The sequence below is a fragment of the Miniopterus schreibersii genome (genome assembly GCF_964146895.1).
Source record: "Miniopterus schreibersii genome assembly, chromosome: 18".
NCBI lineage: Eukaryota > Metazoa > Chordata > Mammalia > Chiroptera > Miniopteridae > Miniopterus > Miniopterus schreibersii.
This window is the reverse complement of record NC_138121.1, coordinates 25454067-25478493: the sequence shown is the minus strand read 5'-3', so window position 1 is coordinate 25478493 and position 24427 is coordinate 25454067. Positions and strand designations below refer to the sequence as shown.

Below are 24427 nucleotides of genomic sequence, written 5' to 3'. Positions count from 1 at the left end.
TTTAGATTGTTTCCAGTGTTTTGCCTCTTGCTTTGAATAACCTTGTGCCTAGTATTTTAGTTTTGTTGAAGGTGTGTCTTCAGAGAAAATTCCTAGATGTGGGATAGCTGGGTCCAGGAACTTTGTGAGGTGTCATTCCATTCCCCCCAGAGGGCTGTGTTTGTGTGTGTTCCCCAGCGAAGCATGAGTGCCTGTTTCCCAGAACCTCACCAGCACAGTGTCTGTAATGCTGGTTGCATTCTACCCATCTGATCAGTGAGAAATGGTCTCTCAATATTGTTGTAATTTGCATTTCTTCTCTAGTTATAAGTGAGTTTGAGCTCTTTCGTATGTGGTTAATGGCCATATTTATACCTTCCTTGTTAAGTGTGTATTTTTTCCCCATTTTTCTCTGGGGTTTTTGTCTCTCAGCTGTTAAAGGTTTTTTATACATTAGGTTAGTAACCTTTTGTTGGTGATATGTTTGCAGATGTTTTTCCCAGTTTGTCAGTTGTCTTTTGATTTTGTGTGAAGTGTTTTGCCATGCAGGGTTTTTTAATAGCCGACTTTATTAGTTTGTTGTTGTTGCCCTTGGATTTTGAATCACAGAAAGCCTTTTTCTGTCCTGGGGTGAAAAAGAAATTCACCCAGGTTTTCTCCTAATACTTGTTTGCTTTCTTTTATTTACTTGAGACTCCCCGATCCATTTGGGGTTATTCTTGTGTGTGGTGTGAGGTATGGATCTAATTTCAACTTTTTCCAAGTGACCACCCATTTGTCACAGCTGCATTTATTTAAAAGTTCGTCTTTGCCCAGTGATTTGAGACTCTGAGTCCAAGGCATTCACTGGGGTTGGTCACATCCTCATTCTCTGCCAGCCACAGCCACCAAAGTTTCAGACTTGGAGAAGGAAGGAGGTGTTCTGCACCATCCCGTTGTTTGTGCAGGCAGTCTGGGCAGGCTGGCCCAGTGGCCTTCTCAGCACAGGGAACATTTCAAGGCCCAGTTCCCAGATGTCTGCTGAGGCCCTTCTAAGGCTCACATCTACCATGTCAACTCTTCCTGCATGGTTGTGTCGCTTCAGTGCTGTTTCCTAATAGGCTCTACTCTAACACTGTATTCTTTGTTTCAGTTTGAGCCCCAGCTACATAGATCTGACTGAGTGTCCCTACATGTGGCCCTACTGCTCCCAGCCCATCTACTATGGAGGAATGCCAACCATCGTCAATGTAACCATCCTCAACGGCATGGGTGTCACAGGAAGAATTGTGGACAAGGTGAAATTGCTCTCTGGCTTGTAGTGAGCTTGGACCTCGCCCAGACTTTTGTGCCTTAGCGCTTTCTCCTGAAATTAAAACAGGAAAGGTTCTCTCCTCTTGCCTGGGGTGCCAGGGTATTAGAAGCAGTCATTTATTTTCCCCTAAGTCTTTTACACATAAGTCAGGGGTAAATTAGTGGAACACGTTTGTTGACATCTTGAGTTTGGCTCCTGAATTGACTAATTACATTTGATCCTTTATTATTTCCCACCTATAATTAAAGGCTCACTTGTAGTTGTTTTATTCTTTAATGAGCACAAGTGGGCCTTAGGGTCTAGAAGGTATGGTCTTTCTTGAATTTTGCTTTTATAGTTTTTTTAATACTTACTGCATAAACATTGTCACAACAGTAACAGAATAGGGAAAGAGAACAGATAAATTACTTCTAGCCCCAGCACACTAACATAGCCGTTATTTTTTAAAATTTTGCATACCAGCCAGTTTCTTTTTCTTTTTTAGTTACTGTTTGCATTCAGTGTCATTTTTATTAGTTTCAGGTGCACAACATAGTGGTGATAGCCACTATTTTTTAAATATTCTTTGCCAGCCCTTATCTGAAATACATATTTTTTGTTAACATTGTGCAGTAGGCAAAAATTTAGTCTGTTGGTTTTTGTTTTTTTTTTCAGTTTTCATTATGTTGAAACATTTTAAAATGTATACAAGTACCAATGTACTTTTTAATGGTGGTTCAGTATTACATAGGACTATCAAATCATAATTTGCTCACTCTTTCCCCTTGCATGAACAAAAAATAGGTGGTTTTCAAATATAAACATTTCACTGAATATCATTGCATATGTGATTTTCTTCTGAATTATTTCCTTAACGTCAACTCCCTGGATTGGAATGTAGAGGACATTATTATCGCTCTTGGTACATACTACCAAATTCTTTCCAGGGGAAGTTACACCATCTCAGACTCAGACTGCTGCTGGTGATTGCAGACGGCGCTGTCTCCACCACACCTGCACTGGGTGGTACCTTAATGCCATGCGGTTTTTAAAAAATGAGATAGCCCTGGCCAGTAAGACTCAGTTGGTTGAGTGTCATCCTGTGCACCAAGAGGTTGCCAGTTCGATTCCCAGTCAGGGCACATGCCCAAGTTGCAGGCTCTATCCCCAGTTGGGGTGCGTGCTTGAGGCAACAGATCAGTGTTTCTCTCTCATATCGATATTTCTCTTTCTCCTTCTCCCTTCCTCTCTCTAAAAATCAATAAAAATATGTATATTTTTAAATGAGATAAAGTTCACATACGTAAAATTTACTCTTTTAAACTGTGCAATTCAGTTTTTAGTGTATTCTTAAATAGTGATGCACCCCAAAAAGAAATAACCTATTTGCAGTCACACCCCATTCTCCTTCCCCCTTTTCACACACCCCCAGTCCCCAGAAGTCGCTGATACACTTTGTATCTCTTGTGTGTAACATTCTAGACAGTTCATTTAAATGGAATCTACAATATGTGGTCTTTGTGACTGGCCTCTTTCACCTAGCATGATGTTTTTAAGGTTTGTCCGTGTCATAGCCATGTATTAGTGCTTCATTCCTTTTTATAGCTGAATAATAGTCCATTGTGTGGATAGATCTCATTGCATTTAATGTCCATTTGGTTTGTTTCTAGGTGATTCATCTTTTAACTTTAAATTTAGAGGGGGTAAAATGGGTACCTTGTTTGTTGTGCACTTCAGTTATTTGTGAGGTGAATATCTCCAGGTAACAAACCTGGAAAATACTAGTTGTATTTTCTCTTGTGTGAATTAGCTTTTTATTGCCTTGGCCCATTTTTGTCCTGAAATTTAGGTTTTCCCTATCCATTGGAGCAAGATATTTATATCATAGAGAAATTAACCATTGTTGTATTTTATGCAAAAAGTTTCCACAGATTATTGCTTAATTTTCTCTTTAATATTAGTGGTGGTTTTTATTTTGGAGTGAGAGTTCTATAAAAGTTTCACATTTTCGTGTAATTGAATTTTGGTCTTTTGTGATTTCTTTTGTTTCAAAAATTAGAAATTTATTTCTCCACAGATATAATAAAATCTCAATTTCATTTTCTACTGACTTCTTTTGTGCTTGATAAATACGTAAATTTTAAATTTGTGTTAATTTGATATGTGATATAAGAGATAAATGAAAATTAACTTTTTTTCTCAATTGCTAACCAGTGATCTCAAGAGCATTTATTAAAAATCCCTTTCCTTTTTCATTATTTGGATGCTTTATCCTACAAATATTTTTCTCCTTTTTCAGATTTTTTTTTAATATGCTGACTCATTTTGGGAGTAAGTATATTGTTGCTGTCTGGCTTGTGAGGGAAATGAGTAATTTAGGTTAGTTTGAAATATTGGTTATTGAAATATTGAAAAATTGGAATGCTATAAGAGCTAACTTATGTTTCTTCCAGATGGTCTCCTCTCATGCTTCCTTTTTTGCTTCCCTTAAACCTGGAAGAATCTGAAAGGGCCCTGACAGCAAGCCAGCTCTTTCTGGGCGTCCCCTAAACCTCCACATGCCCAATCACTGGCTTCAGGATTTGGGGACAGATTGCATCTATGTCATTTTGTTATTTGATCCCTTTCATTTAATGTGACTCTTTAAGCATACAGCTAATTGGGTTTTAACCTCAAACCTGAGAGTTTTCATTTAAGTTCTCCATCAGATAAAAGTTGTACATCAAACTATGTGTCCCTTTTTGTTTTTTTAAGCTTGGGGGGAAATTTCTCATTAATCTGGAGGCTGTCAGAAATAGTGGATTCTACACTTTTTAGTGGCTTATGTTCTAGACATTCCATAGGCTACTTTGGCTATAGTTGCTTAGTGTCTGTGTATAAATTTCATTTTGCCTTATTTAAAAGGTAAAGTATTTCTCAAAAACTGCTGTAGGTAATTTAGGAATTGAGCATTTCACCTTAGCCTTGGCTTGTTTTTCTCCTACAGCCTGACTGGCAGCCCTATTTGCCACAGAATGGAGACAACATTGAAGTGGCTTTCTCTTACTCCTCAGTGTTATGGCCTTGGTCAGGCTACCTGGCCATTTCCATTTCTGTCACCAAGAAAGCAGCTTCCTGGGAAGGCATTGCACAGGGGCAGGTCATGATCACTGTGGCTTCCCCAGCAGAGGTGGAAGTAAGTGCATGCAGGCAGGGGCTTGCTTTTCTTGACCTTTCACCCTCACCTGCCAGGAGGGAGGGACAGGCTGAATGCCAGGGGTCTCGGATTTGAAGCAGCTGGTGTGATTAGGCTTGAAGGCTGTGATCACTGATTTCAGTGCCTGTAGAGCAGCTGGAGTTTAAAAAGCCAGCTGAGTAATGAGTGATGGTGCCTTCGATTTTGTTGCTGAGCAACAGCAGATAGAACTATTTTGTGCCAGATTTCAAACTCGGCATGATTGCAGAAAATATGTGTTCTCTAAAAGGGGATGTGGGGTTAATCGTATGTAGTACTAGTGTTTTCAGGAACAAGGTTATTTAAATGTTAAGTCTCAAACTTAAGGTTTTGAATGGAATTATTTGTGATACATGAAGGTTCCTTTCTACATTTGTTATTGGAGATTCTTGTGTTCAAATTGTTAGGGTTCAATTGATAAGTAGAATCATCTTTTTCAATAAACCCCCAAACCTGAAAGTTTCTTCTGAGCAAAAGGCGCGCTTTAAGTTTTGCTTATTTTTTTCAGTCAAAAAATGGTGCGGAACAGACCTCAACAGTGAAGCTCCCAATTAAGGTGAAGATAATTCCTGCTCCCCCTCGAAGCAAGAGAGTTCTTTGGGACCAGTACCACAACCTCCGCTACCCGCCTGGCTACTTCCCCAGGGACAATCTGAGAATGAAGAATGACCCTTTGGACTGGTAAGCAGCCACCAGACACGACGCTCGTCACCCCCAGGCCTTCCACAGCAGGACTAGGGTCACTGTCCCTGCAGGAAGCAGACGTTGCTCCTCACTGAGCCTGTACTGCCTGAACCCCCAGACTTTGCAGGTCCTTGTTATGCTCTTAGGGCACCCTGTGCTTCTCCCTTCAGATTTGCACAATTGTGCGGTAAAAACCTTGAACTCATCCTTAATCGTTCTCTTTCCCTCATTTCTTCTGTTGAATCACTCAGCAAATCCTGGTAGTCCTCCCTCCAGAACATGTCCTGACTCCTGCCCTGTCTGGCCGCCACCTCAGCTCCCGCTCTTGTTCAGGCCATCGTCATCTCTTGCCTGGATGGCATCGGTTGCCTCCTGATGAGTGACTGCTGCCATTCTTGCTCCCCTAAATCCCATTGTCCATGCAGCAAGCCTGGTCACATAAAAACATAAATCCTATCACGAGTTGCTTAAAACTCTGTGGCTGCCTATCCAGACTTCATGTGCCAGACTTCCCGGTGTGTCCTCAAGCCTCTAGGCCCTGCCCCCTCGCTCCTCCAGGGCAGCTGGGCTGACTCCTGCCCATATGCTAAGCTCATTTCTGCTTTAGTGTAAGTAAAGGAGCTTGGACTTCACCCTGAATATGGTGAGCAACGAGGATTGAAAGATTTGAGCAGGACATGTACAAGGTCAGTTCTGTACTTTATAAAGATGTCTCTGAAAGGCAGATTGGAGGCGCTCAGACCGAGGGAGGTAAATAAGAAGTGAGAAGTTGATAGAGTAATGGCCATGGGCCCAGAGAGGCACTCATGTGTTCAGCCCTGCAGAGGAGGCGGGCTCTGACCGGCTGTGATGGGCTGTGAGGTGGGGGGTGGCAGGTAGAATGACCCCTAGGCGTTCCTTTGGGTATTTGGGTAGGCAGCTCACAGAGTACAAAGCAGGAAAATGAGCATGGTGAGGAGAAAGGATGGAAAGGTGATTGGTAGTAGTGATGTCATGTTAACTTTGTTACTCTTAGTTCATTTGCCCTGCGTGGCTTGGTCCAGCATGTCTGCGTTCCCCTGCTGACTGTGTCAGACGTTGGTGGTTGCTAACCAGTTACATGTGTGCCACCTAAAGTGATGCCTCAGTGCATTTCTTTTGCCATTTTCTTGTCATTTTATCCCTTTGAGCCTGTGCCATGAGCACGATTCCCTGTTACCCATTTAACATGCCAGCCCAACTGGTCTGAAAGTGGGACTGCTGACTGCTGTGCCAGTGGGCCGGACTCCCCAGGCCTCTGCTGAGGATGGAGCTGTGCTCCTGCAGAGATGACAGGTTGCAGGAATTAACCTGTGACTAGGTAGCCTTATTACGACTGGAGATTGATCATTTTAGTGCTGGGACTTGCTCTTTTTCAGGAATGGCGACCACATCCACACCAACTTCAGGGACATGTACCAACACTTGAGAAGCATGGGCTACTTTGTCGAAGTCCTCGGCTCCCCCTTCACGTGCTTTGACGCTAATCAGTATGGTGAGCAACAACAAAGTGCTAGCCAGGTGTTCTTTCCTCTCTGTCGGGTGTTTGTGAAAAGTTTGAAAGGTGACTCATGGTTCAGATGAGAGGCCAGCAAAGAGGGCATGTGCGGGGTCTCCTGGTCCCAGTGGAGACCGGAACATGGCGCCAAGCAGAGCAGTGGGCATTCCTACTTAGTGGTGATGGTGGTAATGTTCAGCTAAAATGCAACACTGTCAGAAGCATTTGTTTTATTTATTTATTTATAATTAAAAGAAGCTCTAGCACTGTGTTTTGCTTCTTCTCCAGTAAGTGAAATATCTTTGTATTGGGCATCACAGATGAAACAAAAGGCCACAGCTAGCAGGCGTCTGTGTACCGTAGGGCCCTGATCCTTGCTCACACTCTTCTAAAGTGGTTCAGGGGGCACAAACCAAAATATTACAAGTCAATAATTTGAAGTATGGATGCCAGTAAAACTCTGTCGGAAATAGTGACGTCCTTTTGTTCAGAGGTGGAATTTCTCAGAGCTTGGCATTTTGTCCCTCAGGAACTTTGCTCATGGTGGACAGTGAAGAAGAGTACTTTCCCGAGGAGGTCGCCAAACTGCGGCGGGATGTGGACAATGGCCTTTCACTCATTGTCTTCAGTGATTGGTACAACACGTCCGTTATGAGAAAAGTCAAGTTTTACGATGAAAACACGAGGTACTGCTATGAATTGGTATTTGGTTAAGAAATTTGACTTTTTGGGAATTAAGTTCTACTTAGCAAGTACTTAAAGGGCCTATTTGGCTCATTAGTAGTCTTTTCATCTGTAAGAGACAGGTTCAGATGCTTGGTTAGAGAAAGCTTTCTCTTCACGTAGTAGGGAATGTTCTTGACAGCTGCTTGTGAAGCAAGTAAAATGCTCATTGATTCCAGGTATTAATTAAAAGGCTTCATTGTTGCTCCTTCTTGATCGTAGATACTTGAGCTTTAAATTTCTGTTTAGTTCTTTTACATTCTTCTATCGCTCTATTACTGAATCTATACAAATCTAAATGCACCGAAGGACCTGTTATTTAAAGAAGCCTTCTAGTAATTTAGTTACCAATCAAGGATTCCCAATGTATTATGAATATGTCGCCTTGTAATACAGTTTGTCACTTTCACAGGCAGTGGTGGATGCCGGACACTGGAGGAGCCAATATCCCAGCTCTGAATGAACTTCTGTCTGTCTGGAATATGGGGTTCAGCGATGGCCTGTATGAAGGGGATTTTACCCTCGCGAGCCATGACAGTAAGGCTCTGTGTTTATGTTTTAATAGGGCACATTATTCCGGGAGAATCTTAAGTTTCAGAGAGAGGGTGTGATTCCTAAAGAAGCTAGGCTCTCTGGAATCTTCAGTATCTTCACAGAGAACATCTGGAGAGTTGGGTGTTAACCACTCTAGTTCTGTCCAAATGTTCAAAATGAAATATTTTCTGCAAGCATCTCTAGTTTTAGTGCCACCTGTAAGGTGCTCTATATCCTGTATGTTCCCAAATAGGGAATACCTCATAGGTTCCTGATTATTTATGCAATTCTGTTTATGAAATAACTTTGTAAATCTCATATAAGAAGTTTCCCCACAGATTAGTTTGGGGAGCTAATTTCTAGAACAGTATCTTGAGCACTGTTGTTACTGATTCTGCTCTTCCTGACTAAGTTGTTGCGCATCTATGACAGCTATGACATCTGACATCTATCCCCAAACCTTATATTAATAGTATTTTTTCACTTCAATTTTGAGGCCATTCATTGTAGTTTAACTGTGAGCAGGCAATAATAGCAGCTCCTCTCCTAAGATTAAAAAACATTTTAGAAAACATAGGATGTCTAAAGAATGCATTTTAGGTAAACAAGTAGCTGTTGATAAAACGTCCCTATGTTTCTGTGTTCTCATAACTTTGAACAACTGTTTTCTAGTGTATTATGCATCCGGGTGCAGCATCGCTAAATTTCCAGAAGATGGCATAGTGATAACACAGACTTTTAAAGACCAAGGTAAGGAATGTGAATACATGCTTTTTAGTTTCCTTCTTTCTTCTTTTCTTTTAAATAACAGTTTTGTTGCATATAATTTACCCTTTTAAAGTGTACAATTCAGTGATTTTTAGTGTATTCACACAGTTGTGCATTCATCACCACTATCTACTTCCAGAACATTTTCCTTACCCCAAAAAGAAATCTGCCCATTAGCAGTTTTGTATGGTTTTTATAATTATTTTCTGTGGTACCTACTTTAGGCAAGACTTCCAGGTAGCGGCTCTGGGAGATGCAAAGGTAGATAAGACAGCCCCTTGCTGATAATGTGAATATATGTGTATACTGACCACTGCAAAATAAATCAAATTTCCTACAGGAGAGGAGCTGTTGAATATATGTAGGTATTCTTTAAAACTACCTTTAAAGTTGCTTAAAATTTTTGTTCCTATTTGTAAATTGTTTTGCTAGATTACTAAAATTTAGAAAAATGTGACCATGTTTTGATGTTCTTAATTGTATGAAAGTAAATATTAATTACAAGGTCCTCTCCTAAAATTCTCTTGAGAATTTGAAGGGAAAAAAGGTCTTCTCTTTCAGTTTTTTTTCTTTAACTGCAGCCAGGCATCACCCAAGAAGGCAAACGCTGCAGTTCCCCGTGCATTAGTATCTGGGACACTGTGCTGAGTGCCTTGAGCAAATCTGGGGAGCTAGGAGGAGCCAGAGCAACCTGGGGCTGCCTCTGCCCTTCCCAAAGGTGGGAAGCCATCACCTGCCCTGATGTCTTCCTGCAGCCCCGCACTCCAGAGCTGGGATTTTGCACCGTGTACCTCTCTCACCTTTGCCAAGAGTTTGAGACTATTCTGCGCCCCACAGGACAGGCTTATGGAAATTTACAGGAGGGATTCATTTTCTCATGCAAGTTGATATTTTTTTAAATTCCAGAATTGAAAGCCCCTTCATTGTAAAGTTTGCCATTTTCTGTAATTAGAAGGTAGGGACAGTTTCATTAGTTGAAAATGATGAGAAGACAGGAAGGATTTCTCATATTATTTGCAACTGGAAGGTAGAATTTATTTTTGTATTACCTGGAAGGGTTTTTTCCGTTCATCAAGGCAAGGTCAATCAATAGATCTGTGTTCATAGGGTTATATTTTAACTTTAAGCACATAAGTAATCATGTCTCCTGAGTCACTGGCACAGTTTACTGTGGGTTAGTGATTTTTTTGAAATCCGTTTCTCACAGGGCACTGCCATTTCTGGTAGGGGCCCAACAGGGATGACCAAAGTGGTCTTGTGGCTGGCTGCTAGGCCTTGTTTTGTTGGGAGAGGAATCAAAAGTAGAGTTAAGCGTACATACTTTATTTTGGGGTATTGCTAACCTGAAAATAAAAATTACCTTGAGCCCTAGTTTGTTTGGCTCAGTGATTAGGAGCATCTGCCCTCAGACTGAAGGGTCATGGGTTCAATTCTGGTCAAGGGCATGTAGCTAGGTTGCAGGCCCTGGCCGGTGTGCATGTGGGAGGCAGCCAGTTGATGTGTCTCACATCGATGCTTCTCTCTCTCCCTCCCCCTCCCCCCCTTCCCTTCCACCCTCTAAAAAAATCAATGGAAAAGATATCCTCGGGTGATGATTAACAAGAACAACAAAAAATTACCTTGAAATTCTTTTAAGGGGATTTTTATCTTCACACAGGCTTTAAGTTGAATAATCTTGGGGTACAAAAGGAATTTGAAAATCTGGGTTATGCTGGATCACAAAATACCTTATGGTCAGAAACAAAACTGTGTCCAAACCATGAGGCCCCGTTTCATGTTTTATTGCTCTGTCTCTCCCTCCCCACCGAAAACACCTTGCTTTTCTCTTCCATTAGTTCCTAGTGGAATTACACGTAACATAGAGCAAGAAATGCTGCATTTTGTAGCCACAGACATTTTGGTGTTACCAACATGATCAGTACTGGGTTCTGATGAAGACGTGTCATTTAGTGCCCGGGAACACATTTGCTTCCGGGCTAGAGACTCCTAGATTATATGGCGATGTCACTGGCAATTGCTGCCTGTGGCATTTATGCATTTTTGACTCGATTCATTAAACATTGTGAATTGTGCCATCTGTTTGGGCAGAGCTAAGAAGGCTCTGCTCTGGAACATATGTATTTGTGAGATTAATATAACAAACATCTTAAATCGAAATTTTAAATGTCGGCATATATTTTAAAAATTAGTTATGTTTGTCCTAGCTCTGAATAATAAGACGCGAGACTAGATATCAGTATCTATGACTATATCTATAGAGGTACTTATGTGTTTAGCAAGAGCTGCCCCGGCCAGCTGCCCCTAGTGGATTCAGTCCAAGGATATAAGCCTTTCATCATCAGATGGGACAAAAGTTTGTGTTTTTAATTTAAAAAGGAAAAAGTGAAACCTTTAAAATTATAAATACTATTACCACCATTTCAAGTGAAAATGAAAGAGGATGGGTGTGGAAATGTTATATATACACACATATAAGTGAATTTTGCTAAAACTCAAATTAATGTCACTTAGGGCCTTGTTTTTCTGTGCTAAAAGTTTGCACTCCTGTGATTGAAGAGTGGATTTTTCTTTGATTTCTTTGTCACATGTCAAGTTAAGTGGCAACTGGAAAATAATTTATTCCTCAATAAAAATTATCATTGCTGTTTTTCTTGTATTGTTTCAGGATTGGAGGTTTTAAAGCAGGAAACAGCGGTTGTTGAAAACGTGCCCATTTTGGGACTTTATCAGATTCCAGCTGAGGGTGGAGGCCGGATTGTGTTATACGGAGACTCCAATTGCTTAGATGACAGTCACCGACAGAAGGGTGAGAACTGGTGGTGTGGCTGGAAAGTAGATTGTGCTTTGTGACTTTAATATTCAAATCCTCTCTCCCCCTTGTCCCTGGAAAGCCATCAATGAGATGCTGGTAAATTAACAGAAACTTGCTCATGAGAGCCAGGTGCGGCTAGGGAAGTTCCTACTGCTTTGATTGATTAGACTATTTTGATTGGATGCATTTAATAAGCAAAATGAAACTCGTTTACTGCTTCTGCTGTCTTCCCCTCCACGTTTGTTGTCCTGGGGCCAGCAGGTGCCAGGACCACCGTGTTTCAGTGGAGAGACCTTTTTCTAGTTTACCTGGCCTGCCCCGCTCGGCTCCCCCTTTGGGGTCTGTATGTCACTGGCACTGCTATTCAGGTGCCTCTCTCATGTCCTACCCACACTTTCCTGAAGGACCAGCACTTGGCTTTCCTCCAGATGAGGGCGTTTTGGCTGTTATGAGCCTTCACCAGTGAGGGGCATTCGGGTTCATCAGTGGGAGGGTGGGTGGGTTGGTTGCAGAGAGGTAGGGAGATAGTCCTTAGCAACCCTCCTCTTTTTCAGTATCTCTTGATGTGTCCTCCAAATTTGGGGGTTTCGAGCTTGGACACAGTTTTTCTCTTTTTATTAAGGAGGAAGCGGAATGGTGAAAGTGTTACCTCTTTTTGCGTGGTCGTATGACAAAACCAAAACTAAAACCCAGTCTTCTGACTCCCTGGAGAACTGGGTGAAGGGAGAGGGGGAAGTTGCGTTGTCACACTGAACAGGCTTAGCTGGAAAGAACGAGGCACGGAGCATGAATTGGGAGTTGTTTGGTGCACCTCTCCTCTTACTTGAAGTTGACTAAACTCCTAGCATTTGATGTTAATCCTTAGAATCGGATTGGTCTTTTTAAAATCAAAAGTGAAGGTTAAAGTCACAGTTGAAAGAAGATCAATGTTTTATTTCCACAGAGATTTTTTTTTTTTTCCCCTAAGACCTACAATCTCCTGGTAAGACTCTTATTAGAATTTTAAATACCTGAGAGGACTGTCCAGGTCCTTAAACTACAGGTAGCAGCGTAGAGGACCTCCAGGGCTCTAAGCACTCCACCAGAAGCATTCTTCAGTGTGAGAAGTGCTTCCTGGTATGGTGTCATCTTGTGAGTCTCTTCTGGTCCAGACTGGTGTTGATGGGACTTGGAGTGGCAGCTATGGGGAATACAGTGTAGAAGTGGTGATCCCAGTAGAGATAGAGCAGCATCTCAGTCTCCTGATGGAAAAGGGCCATCCACGTGGCTCTGTGATAGGTACCTAGACTCCCTGTGGTGTCTCCCGGAATCACTGAGCATTTTCTGCTTTTAAACTTGGTGTTTGGGGCCCACCAACTCAGAGGGCAGCCCATAGTACTAGACTGCACTTGTGTTAACCCTGAACCCACTTCCCTGTGGAGTGCACAGGGTGGTCCTGGCTCTGCTGTCACTGCATAACTCAAGATCCTTCCCCCAGGATAGCCTTCACGCATTGACAGAAGCTTCAGCACCCTGCTCTCCTCTCCTCTGCCTGGAGCTCCGACTCTGGGTGATTCTTCTCTCAGTGGGTGTCATGTAGTCTCATCATCCCTGAATGAGCTGTGAGGAGCCCAGAGCCCAGTGGTGTTCCAACAGCTTGTCTAAGCAATGCCCAGTATTACTGCCCTACCCAGGCTCTGGGGCCAGGGTAAAGCCCACAGCCAGGTCGTGTTTCTTGCTGTTCTCTATGGTTGGCCTGGACCATGGAGAATGCACATTTCTCAAGAATAGGGGTTTATTTTGATCTACTCTCACCTCCCCATTCCTTGACACCCCCCCCCCCCCCATATTGGGGGCTAACTTTTATTTTCCTGTAGAAATTCCTATTTAAAAAAATGTAACTCCTAAGCAGCATGCTTGTTGAATCCACAGACTGCTTTTGGCTCCTGGATGCGCTCCTTCAGTACACGTCGTATGGGGTGACACCTCCCAGCCTCAGTCATTCTGGGAACCGGCAGCGCCCTCCCAGTGGGGCGGGCTTGGCCCCTCCAGAGAGAATGGAAGGTGAGTGGGCCCACAGGCGCTCAGTGAGGAGGATGGGTGAAGCCTGGCTCAGGCTACTTCAGGAAATGGTCATACCTGCAGGAAAATGGAGCCAGTTAGCAGTGCCTCTGGTGGTTTTTCTTAGTGAGTGCTGGTGGAATAGTGGCCAGTGGTTCTAACCCACAGACAGGGCCATTGTCTTGTGAACAGGATGGACATGTACTGAGGGCTGCAGGTGTCACGTGCTTTCCCACAGTCATTCCTAAGTCTTCACACCGCTCCGAGTTAATGTTTATTGTCCCACTCTGACAGATGAAGACCCTGGTTCCACCCCAGGGAGGAACAGCCAACATTTTTGAGCTCTCACTAGGTAGCAGGCACCGGGGTGGGTGCTTTACACAGATTCCCTCACTAGGTCCTCTCAGAATCCTGTGAAAATAGATAGTATTCTTTCCAGCTCACCAGTGAAGAAACAGCTGAGGAAATTCAAGTAACTGCTCTAGGCCACCGGGGGTTATGCAGTGAAGCCTGAAGAGAAGGTTCTTTGGGACCTGTGGCCTCACCCGCGTGGTGTAGGGCAGGCAGGGCTGATCTGCATGCTCCTGTGGCCTGAATGTTGTGATCCTCGCAGCCCTGTCCACAGAAGTGTAATGTGAGCCACAGACGTAATCCTGAATTTACCAGTGGCCACATTAAAAGGTAAAAAGGAAACAAGTGAAACTCACTTCAATAAAATAGCCTAGTACAAACACAACATTATTAACTTGTGACACTCCATTTCAGTTGCTCAATAGCCATATGTAGCTAGTGGCCACAGTATTGGACAGCACAGGTAGAAGAAATTTTGAAGTCTGAAAACGCAGATTTTTTTTTTAACCTGTGAATTAAATACTTCAAAAAAGAGAGAATTTTCCATGAAGTGTATCTGTAGGTTAGATTCCTCAAGTATAGCCTGGTATACGTAACTACAGTCAGTAACAGTTGCCCAGCCGCTGCCCCGCATACCTGTGGCCACTTTATTTTTTTTTTTTATTTTTTAAAAATATATCTTTATTGATTTCAGAGAGAGGAAAGGAGAGGGAGAGAGAGAGACAGAAACATCAATGATGAGAGAGTCATGGATCAAGCCCGCAACCGGGCCTGTGCCCTGACCGGGAATTGAATCCTGATCGCCTGAATCCCAGGTCGACGCTCAACCGCTGAGCCACGCCCGGCCAGGCCCTGTGGCCACTTTAAAGGGAATGGCTATTCTGTTCACTCCCCTTCAGCAGTGAGAACACATCACTGGGGTGGCAGCGTACGGTCTCACTGCTGAAGCACCTGGAAGACAGGTTAACAGAGCACACAGTTGGCCTGTTGGCAGGAAAGCAGATAACTAATGAAGCTTCATCTTTCCTCTTGATCTCCACAACACCGATCATTCCCTGCTGTTGGTTGGCGCCGCCCAGGGAACCACCTGCACCGGTATTCCAAGGTCCTGGAGGCCCATTTGGGAGGCCCGGAGCCTCGGGCTCTGCCGGCCTGTCCGCACCTGTCCTGGGCCAAGCCACAGCCTTTAAACGAGACAGCTCCCAGGTTAGTGTCTTCCTGTGCTTTTCCTCTTCTGCAGGGTTTACGACTCATTACTTTTTAAAAAATAAGAGAATGGAATTTTACTGGCATTATTACCAGATAATCACATCTAGCTTGTCGTTTTGTGGTGATTATTTAAATTAGTGAGCCCCCATATTGACCTTTGGATTCTGCTCTCTGGCGGTATTCTGCATAAAAAAGCACTTCGAGTAATTAGCATTTCATTAGGTTTGGCTGACTCTTGCTTAAAAAGCTGTGATCCGATGGTGACGTCATTTGAACAGAAGCTCTGACTCCTTGGGTATGGGGTTTGGGGTTTGGGGGCTGAGTGCTCCCAGTTTGCAACACTAATTCTGAAACATAAACGGGTCCTTTCTTCTGTCATACCTCGGGGGCTGGGACTGCTCGGGGTAGATCCGGTCCTTGGTTGTAGCCTGGCCCAAATGTGTGTCTGTGCCCTTCTCCTTTTCTCCCCATGCCCTTCTCCCTATGCCTGGTACAGTGGCCTCCTGCCTCGACAGGATCATTGTTGATGTATTTCTGTATGCAGTGCCCAGATGTTGCTGCTCTCTCTGCTTCTCCATCTTACTGTCAAACTTGACCTTCTAAATTGCATCATTTCTTTTTGGGAGTCAAAATTTAAGTTATCCATGGACAGTGCCCTGCTCTGTCAGGGAGAATGGGGGCTTTTCCTGATGGGGTTTCTGCACAGTGAAGCAGGGCCCACGTGCCAGGCACAGCTGTGGGGTAGCTCTCTCCTCCCTCTCCTTCGAGCGGTGCTGTGAGAAACTCTTCCCTCACCGGCAGCACACTGCACACACATTGGTGGCTCGAGCCTCCCATAGCCTTCAGGCTGCAGGCTCCCCTCTAGGGAGGCTCTGCCTTCTCTTCCTGACCAGGCTGCCCACTTTGCTTGGGTCTCAGTGTAGACTAGTGTTGATGTGGCTAGGGAGCATGTGGCAGGGGACAGGGGGCCACCATCTGTGCTGTGAATAAGAGGAGACCTGCCTGGAGGCCTTGGAGCCTTCCTGCTCTCCCTTTGTCATGAACAGCAGCACTGGATGCACCACTCCCTGACCATATGTCCTCGTTAAACACGCTCAATAGAAAACAGTGGGATTGTAGCATCATCACATTGTCTTCCCATCAGCAGTTTTCTTCCTGAAACTTTAATTACCAAGTACTTTTCCATTCCAGTTAACATACTGTCTTTTTAAATTTTCTGAAAAGATTCCATTTTTGCATGTCATCTATTTATAACCCACCATTATCTCGCATTCAGACCAGACTTCAATTCCAGCCATGATCAGCAATTCATACTCATTGGACAGTCATTGGCTAAAATTCCCAAAACCCAATTATTCTCCATGGTTCAGGACTCTGAGAAATAGGTAACAGCATCCTTGGTCTCTGCCTGTCCACATCAGATAATCCATCAAATGCCAACCTGGCCCATCAAGGGTGCTGATAAAGTACAGCTCCGAGAATTTGATTTTTACTGTCACGCTAAGGAATTTCTTCCTCATACACCCACAAGGCTTCGCCTTTATCTCACATTTTACATCTTGTTGAATATTATTCTCAGTCCTCAGAGACCTAAACCTAGGTCTGTATTCTGCGTCTCTGAAGAGATCTGAGACAATGTCAGACAGCTGCCGACAGCCTTTGAAAGGTCAGGGTATCTGTCATCAGTGCTGAGAGCCAGTTTCTGGTCCATCTCTGAAACACAGGCTCATTTTCTCGGTGTCTTTGTTGAGCATCAGGGGTTCTTAGAGCTGTTACAGGAGTGTCACACCCACTGGGAACCCCTGGGTGAGGCTGTGCCTTCTGTTTTTCCATCAGAACACTCTGAAATTCTCGATGATAATGTCATGTACTGTTACCACAGTTGCCTAACTAGAAAGTGCCATCACCAGATAATTAAATTCCAGAACAGGATATCACCTATTAGAATTAAAATATAGCCTCATATACGTTCAGCTGCGGAGTCATAAAGCTTAAATGTCATCGATTCTATAATTTAACATTGTCAGCTTAATTTTCAGACTGATTGAACCCGAAATGGAAAGTTAAATCATACAAAGTAAAACAGGTTGTAATACTCGTTGGCATTTTCCAGGCAGGCACCCAGATGGACGTACACGATAGTAGTTTATCTCTTTCCTACACAGAAATCCTCTCCACAGACATAGTGCCACCCGGCTTCCTGCTGACCTTCACCTTGATTGCCGATGGAACTGAACATCTTTGCTTTCACTTGGCCAAAGTAAGAGAGAGGCCAGCCATTTCCAAATGAATAAGAAGCAGGAAAATGGGGAATTCATAATTCGCAAACGTATTTAATTTTGTTCCCTCACTTTGGGCGGAACAGTTTTCACATTTTTCCATTTGCATTCTTTGCTCTTATATCTGGGTGTCCTCCCAAGCTCTCTACTGCTCTTTGCAGCATATCAGCCTCTCTGTTCTTCAAGTCTAAGTTGTATTGGCCTGAAAAAGTCCCTCCGATTTCAGAATTAATAATAGCATGGCTCTAACGAGTCCAACACATTTCACAGAGCACATGTTTCCTCACCATTTGCCTCTCTCAACTCCTGGCTTCCTTTGTGTCTGCCTTACTCTCCCTCCTGATGGTGGTGCCCTTGAGGGCAGAGACAGCATGTGCCTGGGCACCAGCATAGCCACCTTTGCTGTGTTGGTTTCATTCATCAGAAAGCAGCTCCACCGCTCAGTATTTCCAGGCAGAGACCTCCACGTGCCTTAGGCCCAGCCTGCGGCCACTTCAGCTCCTGCGGTCTGTGAGCTCCTTTCAGAGGTTAACGCGTCGTTTCCTCTCCCAGGGCTTGGTGAATTTCCCAGGTGGCAGTGTTATAAACCCAGCGGAACTGATCTCTGCTCAGATATTAAAATGCCCTGGGGGTGGACTTGATTTTGACATTTCTGTCTCCACCTGGAAGTTGTTGCCACACCTGTTACACAGTTGCATTTAGATAGATGTAGGTGTAGATGGATATCATTTATGTAGGTGTAGATGGACCTCATTCTACATTTCTCTTTAAATCACTTCCTGTTTCTTAGGTATTGGCTAAGCTTTCTAGGCTAGTACACTTATTTTTATTTTGTTTTCATCCATTTTCCTGAAGTAATCTATGGAAACATCAGAAGTTACTCTCCATCGACCTGGACAAAGTGGTATTACCCAACTTTCGATCGAATCGCCCCCAAGTGAGGCCCTTGTCTCCTGGAGAAAGTGGTGCCTGGGACATTCCTGGAGGTCAGTTCTTGGGTGCTTTTTTATTGTGCTACATAACACTGCAGTTTGTTCAAAGGCTCTCCCTCCCTTCCCACGTTCTGGGCCAGATGGTCCCCATCTTTGCTGTCCGAGAGCCATGGTGGTCCTGGCTCTCCTCATGGTACAAACCCCAGCATTACAGAGTCATTCTGACATAAAGCCGGGTTCCCGAGCGGCCCTCTTAGTGTCTGACCGCGTGTCCCATCTGTGGAAGGCTTTCTTAGGAGGCTTGGGGCACAGCCAGTCATCCTTCACTTCCTACCTGGCCTCCTCGCTCTTCCTCCCACTCAGCTGGGAAGGGAGCATCCCCCTTACCCAGCATCCATACTTCTCCATCTTTCATTGTTTTTGAAGAAAAAGCAGCTCTGGGCAGCCCTGTTGTAGATGGTCTGTGACAGGAGAAAGGCCAATCCTGATCTCTGTCTGAGGTGAGTGCAGGGAGGAGGAACAAAGAGCTCACTGCACCCCCCCACACACACACACACGCACGCACATGCATACATACGCACACTCGCGCACAGAAGCTGCCAAACTGAGAACGCAACTGCACGTCGCTCTCATTCATTCTCTACCAGTGGCTTGGGTTACTTTAGCTAAGGTTTAAAAATTGTTTGCCCTGCAAGCCCAGCTAATGTAATTAGTTAGCATTTCGTTTCTGATGAGCCTGCCACTCCTGGGAGAAGAGGCTGTGATATTCCTGATCGCTCACCACTGTCCTCTTGCAGGGATCATGCCTGGCCGCTACAACCAGGAGGTGGGCCAGACCATCCCTGTCTTTGCCTTCCTGGGAGCCATGGTGGTCCTCGCCTTCTTTGTGGTACAAATCAACAAGGCCAAAAGCAGGCCGAAGCGCAGGAAACCCAGGGTGAAGCGCCCACAGCTTATGCAGCAGGTTCACCCACCAAAGACCCCTTCTGTGTGATGACGTCAGACCGCTGACTGTGAGAGCCAGAGAGAGCCTTTCCTGACAGCCTTGGCGGGCAGGCAGAGCTGGGACGTTTCCAGAGGGGCTGCCTGCTTAAAGGGTCTGAGTCTTTAACTGGGGACCTGAGAGGCCATTCTCAATGGGTCTCGCCTGTGATGCACGGAGACTCATGTGCATCTCGACATGACCTTTGGCCAGGGTCCTGCAGGAGGGGCTCCGTGGATCAGCCTCAGGCAGACTTCACCTAGCCGCTGCGTGCACCAAAGACTCGGAGAACAGAAGCTGTCTGGGGCCTCCAGCCTGAGAGGGAGATGTACTTTTAAAACAGCAACACAACTCTGACCAAGCTAAGATACACTCGTTAAGGGTGTTTTCTATATTTATTGTTGGGAAAAGTCACTTTAAAGACGTGCTATTTGGAAGCAAAGCTATTTTTTTGGTCAATGGAATGCAATTTTTTACTATTCCATCATGAGGAATAACACAGATTCCATGATCTCCTTTTTGATGAAAGGACAGACTGAGATTTGAAGGCAGATTGCACAGACCTGTGAAACATAGACCTTCGCTTTATTTTTATAAGTCTCAACTGCCATCATGTTTTGTAATTTCCGGTCTTGATTTCACCATTGTCGGTGAAGAAAATTTTCAATAAATATGCATTACCTGTATGAAGCTAAAAAGAGTTGTGTCACCAGCTTTGTTTCTACCTGTCCCTTTTCTCTTTGAGGACAACTTGGAATGGGTTCTGTATCAGCCTGTTCATTTCTGTTGAGATGTAATTCACATACTATAAAAATCTCCATTTTAAAATGTACAATTCAGTGTTTTTTAGTATATTCACAGGGTCATGCAGCCATCACCCCCATAATTCCAGAACATTTTCACCACCCCTGAAAGAAACCCTGTTAGCAAGTCATCCTCTATTCCCTCCCCCATAATCCATAGCCACCACTGATTTACTCCCTGTGGATTTGCCTATTCTGAACATTTCATATAAATGGAACCATACAATACATGGCCTTTTGTGACTGGCTGCTTTCACTTAGCCTCTTTTCAAGACTCATTCATGTTGTAGCAGGTCAGTATTTTGCTCTTTTTCTATGGTGGAATAATACTGCACTGACTGGATCGGCCTCGTTTTGTTTGTCCGTTTCTCAGTGGATGGACATTTGAATTGTTTCCACATTTTGGCTCTTGTGCAGAATGCTGCTCTGAGCCTTTGTGTACAAATTTTTGTGTAGACATAAGTGTTCTTTTCTGTTGGGAAGAGACCTAGGAGTAAAATCATATAGCTCCTGTGTCTATGTTTTTGAGGAATTGCTCAACTCTTTGTTTCCAAAGTGGCTGCCTCATTTTATACTTTCACCAGCCGTGTCTGAGGGTTCCAGTTTCTCCACACCCTCACCAGCACTGGTTACTGTCCATCTTTTTTGTTCTGGCCATCCTAGTGGTGTGAAGTGGTATCTCATTGTGGCTTTGATTTGCATTTTCCTAAAGACATGATGTTGAGCATCTTTTCTTGTGCTTCTTGGCCATTTGTATATCTTCTTTGGAGAAATGTCTATTCAGAGCTTTTGCCTGTTCTTTAATTGGGCTGTCCTTTTATTATTGACTCAGAAGAGTTCTTTATATGTTCTAGCTACAAGTCTCTTACCAAGATGCATGACTTGTATTTTCTCTCATTCCGCTGTCTCTTTCACTTTCCTGATGGTATCCTTTGAAGCATAAAGTTTTTCATTTTGATGAAGTCCATTTTATCTACTAGGTGTCATTTCTAAGAAACCAATCCAAGACAGCCTGTTCATTTTTAACCCCTGCCTGACCAGTCTGTTTTCTCTATGCTGACTGGCTGAACATCAACCGTTATGTCACAGGTGAGGAAGGACTGACTGGAAAGGAGGTGGGCTGAGGCCATGTGGGATCAGAGTGCTGATGAAGTTCTGGAAAGAAAAAGCCCCAGGCCAAGGGATGAGGGAGCAGCCACTAAGACCTAACTCTCTTGTGATGGGTTCTCCTTGGCAGGTCACGTTGGTGAACTTGTACCATTAAATGCACCCTTTGGCTGCTATTGCCGTGAGCCTTTGGAGAAATTGCTGAGGGCCCCACAAAGCTCTCCCGTCCCAAGTACCCCTGAGAACCTAGGCATTTAGGTTCACAGCCTGCTGTCCTTAGAGATGGGCTGTGGATCTGAGTGTCGCTTCCATGTATCAGAACGACAGGCTTGTGCACTGTTTGCTAGGGGCCATTGTTCAGCAGACTAGGCTGGGTTTCTCTGTCCCTGAGCTGTCACAGGTTTCTTGCATGAGGACTTGGGTCTCTCCTGGTAAACTGCCACAGGTAGAGCTGCCTTTAGAGGACCACAGTTCTTGTCATTTGAGGGCCTTGAGTCTTTACCCCTTCAGCCTCTGGTTCACTCCACCCAGCATTTTATTAGGTTGCCTTCTGTGGGCCAAGCCCAGGCAGAAAGCTGCAGAGAAAAGAGGGGGCTGCAGGCTCAGGGACAGGGCAGTCAGACGGTTCCTAGCTGCTCGGAACTGCAGTTCACAGCACGTTAGCATGTCCTGGGAGCTTTACAGAAATTGGAAGCCCGGCTGCCCCCGACCAACCTCATCTTCAGCCCTGAGGGTCGGTCCCGCATTGGCAGTTGGAAGAAAGAGTTTCATGGGTCAGGACACTGTTCTAGAAGCTCAGAATTGGGCAGAGGGGGAAACACATGAATGCCAGAAGTGGAATTTGATGTGCCCTTGTTTCAACAACAGCTAGTACTCGCTGCTTACTTCTGGACCGTGGGCCGATCTCATTGAATCCTCCTAACAGCTTTGTAGGGTATTAGTTGTTATCACCCCATTTCACAGGTGACTCCACTGAGGCCCAGATCACAATCAGGGAGTGACAAGGTCACCTTTCAGTCCCAGGCACTCTGGCTCCTGAGACCTGCCTTCATCTGTCTTCTAGAACTTTCACACTTCTTGGGAAACAAGCTGAGGTCACTTTCTCCTGGAACTTTCTAACCTGTCTCGTGACCTATCATACTCTGTGGAGTAGGAGAGGAGGGACCACAGGATCAACCCTTGATTACAGGTGCTCGCCTGGTAGGATGACACAGGAGATGGGCCCCCAAGTGCAGTTCTAGGCTAAGCCACCACCAGTGTCATCCTCAGTGGTACCTGTGTGCCATTTCACTGCCTTCCTGTGCACCAGAGTGCCCACCACCCACACAGATGGGCCCCCACAGGGTGCCTCTCTGCTGCTAGGAAAAGGTCACCCAGCCCTGGGATGCTGGCAGAGAGAGCATATCAAAGCCCCTCGGAATTAAGAAGTTTTCTCATTGAGTGGAATTTCACAGCCCAGTGGCCAATTTCTAAGTCATGCACGTTAATGGGCAGCTAATGAGGGACCCAGGCAGGGTCAGGGAGGCACAGGAGCTGAGATTAAGGAGTACAAAGCCAAAGCCTGCTGCACTTTCTCCCTGCCTCAGGGGTAGCTTTGGGAGAAAGCAGATGATGGGGCTGCTTTAGAAGGCCTGGGAGAGCTACACCTACCTAGTTGCTGCATGGGCTCCACCTGCTGCCCCACAGCCTCTCCCCCCCCTGCCATGCCCCACACCAGCTTCAGACCCCAGTGCAGTAAGAAAGTCCTTTCCCAGGATCCCCAACCTGGGTCTCTATCCAGAGCACCTCGACCCCAGAACACCTCAGACTTCCTGGGAACATTGGCTCATCCCCCGGGCTGAGCCTTTGATCAGGGATTCCCCACTCCCCTGAATGTCTTCCCTGGCCACCTTTCACCAAAGGTGCATAGACGTCTCAGCTCCCAGCACCTCTTCCAAGAAGCTCCTCCAGACTTCCCTCCCTTCTGGAGTCTAGTGAGGCACTTCATCTCCCATTAGACCGTGTTTATTTGTCTAGTTTTGGTCTGCCCGTGGTCTTTCCCCTCCTCCAGAACTTTCTATTTCACCTCTGAATTCCCAGAGCCTGGCATGCAGTAGGTGCTCAAATCAATTCATGTTTGTCAAATGACTGACTGAATGAGAACACAGATCCCAGGTATGTGGGGTATAGTGCCCTGAATGGTGACCCCTAAAAGATGTTTGTGCCCCACCCAGAGCCTGTGAATGTGAAAAGGGGTCTTTGCAGGTATAATTAAGGATACTGAGATGAGCTCATCCTGGAATATCTAAGGGGGCCTAAATCTAATGACCACTGTCCTTATAAGAAGAGGAGAGGACATAGACACAGGGAGAAGGCCAGGGGAAGACAGGCAGAGGTTGGTGTAATGTGGCCACAAGCTAAGAAACATCTGGAGCCACCAGAAGCTGGAGGAGACAGGAAGGTCCCTTCCCTAGAGCATTTGGAAGGAGTGCGGCACTGCTGATACCTTGACTTCAGACTTCCAACCTCCACCAATCAGAATAAATTTCTGTTGTGACAATTTGTGATGGCAGACTCAGGAAATTAACATGTTGGGGAAAACATTTGACATTCCTTTCTCTCTTTTCTAGAGTCTGTTTACACATCCCGCCATCTATTCACTCACTCACTCACTCACTCACTCACTCACTCACTCACTCATTCACTCACTCACTCATTTAGCACTTCCTCTCCAGGACACTGTCAGAGTCAGGGCATGCTGTGGGAGACAACATGACATTGCAGACTTTGAGATAACACAGGGCTGAATCCCAGTCCTGTCACTTGCCAGTGATGACCTTTTTTTTAAATTGATTTTTTATATTTTTTAGAGAGACGGGAAGGGAAAGAGAGGGAGAAAGAGAGAGAAACATTGATGCAAGAGTGAAGTATAAGTCGGCTGCCTCCTGCATGCCCCTCACTGGAGATTGAACCTGCAACCCAGGCATGTGCCCTGACTGGGAATTGAACCTACAACCTTTTGGTGTACAAGATGATGCTCCAGCCAACTGAACCACCTAGCCAGTGGTGACCTTTTGAACAACTGGCTTCTCCAGTTCCTGCTCTGTGCAAATATGGCAGCAGCCCCTTGGGATTGGGTGAGCTCTGGTTCACAGTGAGCACTGCTCCCGTGGTGTCAGTGTAAATGCTACCAGAGACGTCGCCCACCTGAGCTCCTAGGCCATAATCCTGCTTCCTTCTCA

The 24427-nt window shown here is 44.9% G+C and overlaps 1 protein-coding gene across 2 annotated transcripts in view; it reads left to right on the top strand.

Moving 5' to 3' along the window:
• Positions 1–20127, top strand: part of MBTPS1 (membrane bound transcription factor peptidase, site 1) — a 50267-nt gene extending 30140 nt beyond the window's left edge. Inside the window, exons 12-23 of one of the 2 annotated variants that reach the window (XM_081119383.1) lie at positions 1112–1256; positions 4239–4427; positions 4975–5147; positions 6548–6663; positions 7196–7352; positions 7802–7926; positions 8596–8673; positions 11357–11497; positions 13415–13546; positions 14974–15100; positions 18238–18368; positions 19112–20127. In XM_081119383.1, the coding sequence (XP_080975509.1) occupies positions 1112–1256; positions 4239–4427; positions 4975–5147; positions 6548–6663; positions 7196–7352; positions 7802–7926; positions 8596–8673; positions 11357–11497; positions 13415–13546; positions 14974–15100; positions 18238–18368; positions 19112–19308 (1711 nt within the window). In that variant the 3' untranslated portion in view covers positions 19309–20127. The remainder of the gene's footprint in view (positions 1–1111; positions 1257–4238; positions 4428–4974; positions 5148–6547; positions 6664–7195; positions 7353–7801; positions 7927–8595; positions 8674–11356; positions 11498–13414; positions 13547–14973; positions 15101–18237; positions 18369–19111) is intronic. The other variant, XM_081119384.1, reaches the window with a different exon arrangement.
• The last annotated feature ends 4300 nt before the right edge of the window (positions 20128–24427 follow it).